This window comes from Morone saxatilis, unplaced genomic scaffold (assembly GCF_004916995.1).
Source record: "Morone saxatilis isolate NCDOM2014 unplaced genomic scaffold, NCSU_SB_2.0 Contig23, whole genome shotgun sequence".
NCBI classification, from domain to species: domain Eukaryota; kingdom Metazoa; phylum Chordata; class Actinopteri; family Moronidae; genus Morone; species Morone saxatilis.
In genome coordinates, this window is record NW_023339796.1 from 5,282,852 (window position 1) to 5,293,540 (window position 10,689).

Below are 10,689 nucleotides of genomic sequence, written 5' to 3' on the forward strand. Positions count from 1 at the left end.
GTAATATGGTATTAGGTTGTAACCATTAGTTGCCATTATGGAGAGTGACCTATATTAGTAAAAAAAAAAAGTTATTTATTATCATTAACTGATAAGATTGCTCTTCAGTGTCACACAAATACTGGAAACAGCTATCAACAGGTTGTTTAAAGGCTCAGAGCAATAAAATCCAACATCTTTATAGCGTTAATGTCGTTTCCACCATCCAAGAAGCACGAGAGCGCCTCATTAAAGACGGTGGCAGCTAAACCTACAGATGTCATTGGTTAAAGTATGTAGGAATTGGATTTGGTTTAATATGTTATGTTGATTTATGTGTTATGTTTTCTTGGTATATAGTGAGAAATACAGGCTTGTTTGTTCTGTTGATCTTTACTGATGCTTGTCACATTGTCATTTCCCTGTTTGAGGGTGAAATATGGATTCTTCAGTAGCCTGAAGGCCAAATTTAAAGGCCGCTGTGCTTTATCAGTCGGGAGAAAATGCAAGGAGTGTACACGGTCACGTTAATCCATCGGTCAATCCATTTAAATCAATCCAGCTATTGAGTCATTTTTGTTAAATGTGGTTTGGTTGCAAGGCGTAAATGCCTCCCACCACCTTCCTAGACCCTCACATGGCACACATCAGTTCAGTGAAGGTGCTCCCACCTTCTACAAAATAAACAGTATAAATAATATATAGAATAAAAACAGCTCACAGTGACAACTGTGGAATGTCCAAAAAACACTGTTTCTGTAAAGAAATGTCAATTATGATTTTTCTAGATCTCTAGGTATTTTTTTAATATTCTAAGTCCCACAAACTAAATTCAATTCCCCTCCATTGTATAACTGTAGCAGCAGATATCTGGAAACCTGCTCAAACAAAGCTAAAATCTGCATGTCTAGATAGAACTATAAGAAAATATGCTTTCAGTGATTTGGTATAATTTCTGTTTTAGCTCCTTTTCAGCTACTGATAAACAATAGAGTCTGAAGTCTAAATGTGAGACATTCAGGCTTTTCATCGTCTTTTAGAAGTGATGCACTGGGATGCTCCGGCAGCTCACCTGGTGGAGCGCCAGGGTTGGTTTCCAGCCCTCCTGCCATTCTCCAGCTGTCACTATCCAAACTACAGCAGAAATGCCAAGAAAATACTTAAAGTTATGTATTCAACATATCTGGAGGCAATATAAAAAGACACCCAAGCAGAGATTTACTTTAACTTCCTGTGGAGAAACCCAATGGCTTTCAAGTAAGGCTCAGCTGTCTAAGCTTCTTACAGCACATTGAGGTCATCATGTCCCATGTGTTCACTAACATAGTCGCTGCTAAACGCTTATTTTTGTGTTGTGTGAGGGAGATAGTTATGGAGCGAGAGAGTGACAGTGATTTAACAGAGGATGAATAATCCCACGCTGGGATTACTGAAGTGCACATTACACAAAAAAAAAAACAACTGTTAATACAAAATCACACCCACATCAGAGTTAAGAGTTTGATCTGAAAGTGAGATAAAATGCTGTGGTGTGGGGCTCACCGGCGAGTGGTGGTAAAATGTTACTGTACTGTTGCTTGGCAACACAGAAAGTGCAATTTAATGTTCTCTGTGAACTGTAATCCCTCCGTAGATTGTCAGCTTCCTGTCTGGGCACATATATAGAGTACATTTAATCAACTATTCAATTTCCATTTATCTGACAGTTGTAGTTACTTCTCAGATTAAGATTCTACTTAAAACAATTTGTATAAAAATAACTGATAAGCTAAATTTATGTTTATTTAATAAAGATTATCAAATAACCAAACATAATTATCACCTTTTAGGTTCATGGAAGTGAGATGCTGTCACCTCGTCTTATGGCACTCCAGCAACGTTTTCCAGAAACTTGACGTGCCTTTGAGAAACAAAACTGTGTTTAATTCTCTTTTTCCTGTAGCCAGATGGTAGATTCACTAGCCCGGGGTGGCATTTTACTATTTTACTTGCCCCGGGCAAGTGGGCAATTCTTATTCTCTAGTTGGAGCCATTTGTCACATTTCAGTTCCATAAAAGAGACATTTGTCTTCTAAACTTAACATTTAAATTTGAAGCCAAAAGATGTAAATCTCTCCAAGAGAAAAGTTCAAAAAGTAAAAGCAATTTTGCATCTTCATTCCACATTTATCTTCATATTTATATTTATTTATTTAAGGTTGGAAACCACTGCATTAGACTATCATACTGTATACGAAGTAGTTACCGCCACTTAAAATGCTACATATGATGCATCAGTAATAGCAAGTAGTTTTACTTTTAAGGCTTGAAGCACATTTTGAGACCTTGCAGAGGCAGAATCACATTTCAATGAGGGAGAAATTCACTCTCAGCTGCATATTTTGAGCAGAAGCCAACAAATACTTAATATTTAATGTGTTAAAATACCAAAAAATAGTGGATTGCTTATTTTCCCGTTGGTGGGTGCTGCATATGATTCGATGCTCTGGCACTTCAGGGTCTCAGCCCAGGTGTAGAGTTGGTCATGAATACTCAGTTAAGAGCATTTCTGGCTTTAAACAGGGTCATGTCATCTAAAGATGTAAACTACTTCCTCCCTGTTCTTTATTACTGCAAGTTTTTCTACAGAAGGTCAACATACCAGAAAATATTTCAATCAGTAAAGGATTTAACATGAGCACAGTCAGTCAATTCAGTGTTAATTACGATGCTCAGGGACGCATCGATTGGAGAATCTTGACCTTTGACAACAGAACGGTATCAGAGCAATGAAGAGGTTTAAACCACAATCAAAAGGTTTTTACTTTTGGATACAGTCAGACGCAGAAAAACACAGGCAGACGTAGAGTGTGAAAACATCAATGCTCCCCAGATACACATCCAATTATCATCAGTTTTTGGCTTCGTTAAAAAAAACACACGTTTCTGTCCTTTATCTTTTTCCGTGTTTCTTGTCCGTCTGAACTATCAAATAAGGCAAATCGCCCTAAGCTGCATACGTTCAACACATCTCGTGTACAATGCAGGAAATATATACTTGGTTGCTATGTTATTAGTTACACCAAGCTACAACTAATGCAGTCTAATACAACAGTCCTGCAATAAATCCTACCCTCAAGAAGGATATAATGTCCCGTTTTTGATTAAACCGTTTTAGAAGAGGCGTTGATTCAACTTTATGGTCATTTTGGGGGCCGCAGTTTGGGGTGCTGTTGAATCACATGTCATTAGATTGAGAAGTGTTTCTAATATCTACTATCTTTCTAATATGAAATATGAAGGGCAAATCATTACAAACACATATAATCTTTATGAGGGTGGGATTTATTGCAGGCCTGTTGTATTAGACTGCTTTATAGTACCTAACTGTGCTTAATAAACCTGAGAGTACTACATACACATTCACACAGTGAACTGACATGGATAAAACCCAGCAATCCACTTGATATGCAGCAATTAAACACATCAGCTATACACCAAGTTATTCTTAACTCTAGTACATTAAAATCCAAGACACTCCGTGTTAAAGGTATGTAGCTTTGATGAGCAGCAGATAAATGTGGATTAGTTGAGAGTCGAACAGGAAGTGTAATTTAATTATGATATGAAGAATAGTACGCTATAGAAAGCTGTTACATAAACCCATTTCTGTGAGTATAAATATTATTCTAATGTCTGGCTGAATATGTGCGTGTATTAAAAGCATGCATTGCATTCCCCTTAAAACCAGTATTACAGGGAAATACAGCCACAACAATCAATAATGTTATGCCACAAAGCAATAAAGTCCGAGCAGCTGCAGCAGCATAAGAGCAAAGTTAACGTAATTACCAGACGCCAAGACAACCACAAGGAGACTTTAGTGAGCAATAATCCACACAAACAATGACTAAACAGAGCAAAGACACTGCAAACGCTTACCAGAGCTTGGTGAAGCATTTTTACCTTTAAGGCCTTTAGAAAGTGTTGTTCCATGTTGAAATGGCCTTTGAGACAGACAGCAACAAAGAGCGACTCAAACACGATTATTAAAGCAACATGAAGCAACTGTTAGCAGTTTAGCTTCATAATAACACACAGTAAACTTGTATTTGTCGTAGCAAAGCAGAAGATTGGGTGGCGCATCACAGCTTTATATAGACGGGCTCATTGCAGAGGGTGCGCTTGATTTGTCTTCCAATGAGTATGTCACATAGAAGCAAGATGTCTGCCTGAACTGGCTTGCTGGGATAAATACCTGAGAACATTATGAAGACACTATATTCTTGGTGTCAGTTTAAGCTTGTACAAATAAGTGTATTTAATCATATTCTAATATGAAATTAATATATTAATAAGTTTTAATTGATGACATTGAGACAAAGAGCCACCTGATGCATAACAGAGCAGCTACTGTTCATATGGACCCCCAGACTCATGTGAATATCAAGTTTAAATTAAGTGAATGTGGTTCACTCTGAGGAGCTATTTAATTAATTATCAGTAATCATTGTATGTGTTTTTGTATGTTTTGATCGTTTTTTGATTATTATTTATTCAGGGAAAGTTGCCTTAACATGCATGTTCCTTGTCCTGGGTCATGTTGATATAATTCACTCGGGATGGATGAAATTACATGAAGACTTGTCCAGCAAGAAAACCTCTCAATAACCTTTCTAATATTTGTCAGATTACATTAAAATATAAGTTATTTCTACTTGACCTACATGCCGTTTATAAATCCATCTATAACTGCAACCGCATATACTTGGATATACTGTGTGTGAGTTATTTATGTACAGTAAATGAGATATCAGTTCAAACCTATACTGATTAATCCTCAACGGGGGGCTGTAGGAGTAAAATTAGCTGCTCCTGAGGAAACCCACCACTCCTTCAACTCATTATGTGGCCTTCAAGTACCCATTATGCACAGTTAACACCACTCACTACACATGTGACACACATGTAGCGTCTTGATTATGGTCCAGTCTGCAACTTATACAAGCGTGATGTAGAAACTTGAAGCTTCCACTGCACAAATCCTGAGAATGGAATTACAGTGATGTGGTTTGTATGGGAGTTAATGCTTGTGCTGTATGTGTGTTTGATGTCCAGGACACACTGCTGGAGCTGCTGTGTGATGCCGTGGCGTTGTCGGTACGGCAGGGGAAAGGTCTTGTGATCAGCGGCTTCCCCAGAGACCTGAGACGGGCAGAGGAGTACGAGGCCAAGGTCGGAGCACCGCACTGAGAGCAGACGTGTGATCAGAAACATGAATAAAAGAAGATCTTAAATCCACATAACTTTTAAATGAGAGCAAAGTGAAGAGACAAGGCAGAAAAACAAACACTTGATTTTGAAACATGTTTAACATGCAGTACTGACATCAGTGAGAAAAATGTTAATTAAATATGACTCTTGCGCTAATGCAGGAGTAAAAAACACAGCGGAGATAACGGAAGAAAAATGAGGATGTGTGACAAACAGCAATGACGCGTTCAGAATGACAATGATTCATTTGCACGAAAGCAACAAATGGAGGAAAAATGTCATTTTTGGACAGATGCAGAGTGATTTATTCAGATACACTTGACGGGGCAACAGTACAGTGACGTACAGTCTAAAGTAAAATGGAAGCTGTAGCCTGAGGTTCACTGTCGTCAGCTGGACTTGCTGCTGACTTTCCTTGTCCTGTGTGTTCAGGTGGGGGAGCCCAGTGCTGTGTTCCTGCTGAGCTGCTCAGCCGACACCATGTCCGGTCGCCTGCAGTGCCGTGGCAGATCCGCCGCCACCTTAGACAGAGACGGCGTCCTGCACAGGAGGGCTGAGAGCTTCTGCAGTGACAGCCAGGCAGTGGCATCTCATTACGAAGGCAAGAGGCTTCTGCACACGGTAAGGTTTTTTTTTTTTTTAGAAATCAATTATTTTTAAGTTTGTGTGTGTGAGGGGTTCAATACCCACTGATGGCAACTGCCCTCAAATGAGAACACAGTACAGGTGTTCAAAAAACAACAATTGAGGACATTTAAGTGGGATTTTAGTCATTCTTATTGTTGAGCCCTGAACATACAAGAAAGATCTATGTAATAGCCAGTTTGCCTTCTTTTCCAGTCGTTTAAGACAAAGTTATTTAACTTTAAAACTTTAACAACTACAGTTTTCAATCATTTCTACAAGAGAGATGTTTACTTTAGAACAGTGGCTCCCGATCTTGGTGTCAGGCACTAGGGGTCGCCAAAGCTTCACGGGGGGCACAAGGCCTTCTTGAGTTTAGGAGGTGTAAGAAAAGTTTAAAAATATATACACTAGGCCTGTATATCATTGTCCTGATATTTAAAAAGTATGCCGTTATAACAAAGCACTAATAAAACAAGCGTCAGGGTCAAGAAAACACAGAATTTGTCAAGAAAGAAGCTTATTAAGTACATTTGATTGTTAGAAAAAAAAATAAAACATAATACAGACAGAGAATTGTATTAAAAGCTCCTAAAAATATCAGGAAAACTCATCTCTGATGCAGTTTTACAGAAATTACAGTTGATCAGTGGTTCTGTGCTGTTTTTATTACGCATTGAATATAATATGAAATATGAATAAAATATGTAATTTAATTAGGGGTCGACAGTTAAGTCAATAATAGAAAAGAGGGCTGGGAACCACTGTGTTAGAATATTTTTGGAGCAGTTGAAAGATGTCAGCAGTGTAAAGAAAGCTGGTTTTTAAGCACAGGGGCTAACTCGCTGTGTGTCTACTCTGACGTCTTCACTGACATGAGGGTCAGTAGATAATCACAGAATTTCTGTTTGGGAGTGAACTGTCCTCTTCAAATGAGCTATTTGAACATTTAAATGCCACATCAGGTGCTGAGAGTGTGTGTGTGAGTGTGCGCGCGCATGTGAGTGTTTAAATGCCACAACAGATATTGAGGTCATCCATCTGCTGCGAGCTTGCACTGCAGCAGACTGATGTCCTCGAGTGCACGTGGAGACACTGATGGTTTCTGAAAGGCCTCGTCTCAGCCAGTTTGTCTCCGTCTGCAGATTGACGCTGAGAGGTCGCCAGATGAAGTGTTCGCCCAGATCTGCCAGGCGATGGAGACCTTCTGATTTCTACAATCTCCTCCACATCGACCTCCCCCCGCCCCGCCCCCCTCGACCTCACCCCAACTGGTCCACCTGTGAAGACCTTCTCTCTCTCTCTCTCTCTCTCTCTCTCTCTCCCTCCCTCTCTCCGCTGTATCACTCCAAGGAGACTCACCCACGTACCCTCACACCTGCACCAGACATATGCTCATTGAACTCCAGTGGTATGCATGTCCCCAAACACTCCCAGCAATCAGTGAAACCTCTTTTCTGCTTTTGACACTGATGAAGCGCCTGGTTGTCACATTCTGCTTCACCTTACTGGCATTGTCTCTCTCTTACATTGACCTCAATATATGCTGCCAACTGCCGGACCGAGGCAAATAACTGTACTGAGAAAATAGCATTCGCTGCTGTGAGTGAGAGCATGTTTCTAGTTGAATGTGAAATCTCTCTCTGCCATTCCCCCCCCTCTCAACCCCCACCCCCGAGGAGCTGAGAGAGGGTTCCCGCCACGCTAGAAAGTGGAAATTTCAGTGTGTGGTCATGCTCTCATGCACAGCATCATGTTTTATATTGTAACAAGCATGCAAGAATTACAATCAAGCTTAACTGCCTTTTGTGCATTAAATAAAAAGCAGAAAAGAAATAAGAGTATTAAAGAATATCGCATTTGTATGTTTCTGAGCTCATCGTACAGGTGCTTGTTTGAGTCTGGTATTTAACATTCAATAAAGCCAGTGCATTTGCTAAATGGAGGATTTCTGAGTGTGTGCTTTGGTGTTTTGTGTGTGTGTGTGTGTGTGTGTGTGGACAGGCAATGGTCACAGCTGATCTGATAGCCCCATCTGCTGGTGAGAAGATCACAACAACAAAAGGTGCCGGAATTATATGAAAGATAACCAAAAGGGGGTTTCACATTAAAATGCACAGACAGAATTTGTGTATCCACCTTGATACAGAACGTGGATCCAACGTCAGCAAAATGACCTTTAAGTGAAGCACTCGATGTGTCAGGGAGTGTTTGAAGTGACCACCAAAGGTCACATTTCCGGAGTATAAATGGAAAGAAAGAAACAAAAAAAAGGGAACATGAACATTTTAACATCTGCTTGACAGCACCTGGAGGATAATACATTGCTTTCAGTAAATCATTTTTACACTGTTATCTGAAGAAGCCACAAAAGCACAAAATTAACAGCATTTCATTCTTTTTAGCAGGTAGAAGAATTGATAAATCATTAATTCTGCTAATGAAAGGAATTTGATTATTGTGGGTTAATACAGTTTCAGTGAATTTTGAAGTTATGGAGAACAATTAATACTACATAAAGTTGCACTGAATCTTACTAACAATATGACTTCACAGATATTAAAGTTCATGAAGATGTATAACATTTAGTCAAAGATCTTTTAATTTCTTGAAGGCTTTAATTATTTAACACTGATCATCGAGCCGCTTTAGAATTGCATTAAAGCCATTTAATACAATGATCATAGCATTAATCTTAATTAACAGAAAATGTAGTAACAGCTTTGATTTGCAGTTACTTATCTGTAACAGAGCCAAACATTGTCCTGCTTTTCTGTTTCACATCCTCATGTTAACGGAGTATGGTTGGATTTTAGCCTGTTAGTTGGAAAAAACAAGCAAATTAAAGCGTCATGTTTGGCTCTGAGAATTTGCATTTTTAACTTTTCTAGGGCTGCACAATTAATTCAATTATTGAAAATCACAATATATGACCAAGTACAATATCTAAAGAAGCTGCAATGGTTTGATGAAGGTAGATGGTGTGACAAACAGAGTTATAATGAAGTACTGCAGTGCTGCAGAGAAGCCCTGGTCTACAAATCTTGTTCTCCGGATTTAAGAAAAAAATTCACATCATGATTTTTTTCAGTGAAAATGTAATTTGTGATGCAAAAGTGATCATTTTTATCCATGTCAGTAATCACAACATGATGTTTTTACCATATTTGTGCAGCCCATATTGGCCAAAACAAATAAAAAGGTTACAAAGGTTTTGGTTCCATGTTGGTTCGGTTTTGTAGTTGTTACAGCAGGATTAGTACAATTTTATCCCCAAAAACACATTTAAAAGTAAGACTGAAAAATGTAACTTCACAAGTAACATTGACTTCATTAATCCAATTATTTAATACCTGTCAAAATCATATTTAAAGACACTTAAAGACATTATAAGGCCTAAAAGTCCAATTACTGGATTTTAGATTAAGACCCTGCAGACACCTTGACATTGAAACATCCATTGATCATTAATGATAAACTTGTTCAAGCTAACAAAATGTGATTAGTCACAACTGCATTTAGGCTGCAACTGACAATGAATCTACTGATTATTTTCTCTATTAATCATTTGTCTTTTAAATGTCAGCAAATACCAAAAAATGACCATCAGAGGAGGTCTTCAGATGTCTTTTGTTCGACCCAACATATTCAGATTATCATATAAAATCCTCGAATTGGAGAAGAAGAACCGGATATTATATTATTTATTATCAAGTCAACAAATAAAATTAAAAACAATTTGACAATTCATTGCAGCTCTAAATAGCTGAACCATATATTGAGCTTGACCTTCAATAATAATAATAATAATAATAATAATAATAAAACAGGAACCACAGGTGTAGAAACACTATTTTCACATACTTTTATTTCCACGGTTCTCCTCTAGCATTTTTTTTTTTTTACATTATTATTATTTTATTTTTTTTTACATAAGAACAGACTGTTATACACAGATATTGAAGCAGGGCAAAGGGGGTGAAGGGAAGGAGACGAAAACCATACAAAATGGTGTCTACTCAAGCACAACAAAATCTATGTGTATAAAATTGTGTGGGTTGTTCCACTGTGGAGGCACCAACCTCTACCTCAACTCTTTTTTCATTTCTTTTTTTAAATAGATTAATAAAAATACAATCTTTTAAATGGACCTTTTTAAAGTGGACTGCAAAATTAAAGATCTAGAGGCATTATGACTGGATCAATAATGTAGGAGAATGTGGGTCGATGGTGCCACGCAGGAAGGGAGAACTTGTGGCCAGGTTCAGAAGTGGAATCCCCCCCCCCCACATCCAAAACAAAAACAAAACTAATTTCTCTTTTAAAAATGGCACACAGCAACTAGCGCTGGCTACTTTTCACCATATACTTGTACACTCAACATGATCAACAACGGCACACACTGGGGAAGGAGAAAAAAAAAAGATGAAAACAAAAACACAGTCTTGTGTATTTTTCCATACGTTCCCATTCGCCTGCCTTCAAAAAACATTTGCTCTCCGTGCTGTAGTGCTTCCTTTGTTAGACATGTTTTAGTGGAGAGAGCAAAAGGGAAAAGGAAATACAGATAAAAATGTGTGTGTGTGTGTGTGTTTGAAAGGTGTTGGGTCTTCACCTTAACACTGTGACGGAGACCCTCACTACCGTCTATCCCACCCACCATCACCCTCTAGCTGTGAAACTAACTTCACAGAAAATGCATTCCCCCTCAGAGTTGTCAAAGTGTGCACGTATGTGTGTGTGTGTGTGTGGGTGTGTGCGTGTGTTTGACTGTGTATGTGTCTGGGTCACCAGTGTGGTGTTACCCTCACTGGGGCTGGGCAGCGGGTGATC

General features: G+C 38.6%; 1 protein-coding gene across 1 annotated transcript in view; it reads left to right on the forward strand.

Moving 5' to 3' along the window:
- The window catches only part of ak5 (adenylate kinase 5), a gene marked incomplete in the record, with an annotated part of 77,585 nt that extends 69,576 nt beyond the window's left edge, over positions 1 to 8,009 (forward strand). The window contains 3 exon segments of the mRNA XM_035670036.1: positions 5,077 to 5,193; positions 5,665 to 5,853; positions 7,002 to 8,009. Of these exon segments, the coding sequence (XP_035525929.1) occupies positions 5,077 to 5,193; positions 5,665 to 5,853; positions 7,002 to 7,067 (372 nt within the window).
- Between the last annotated feature and the right edge of the window lie 2,680 nt (positions 8,010 to 10,689).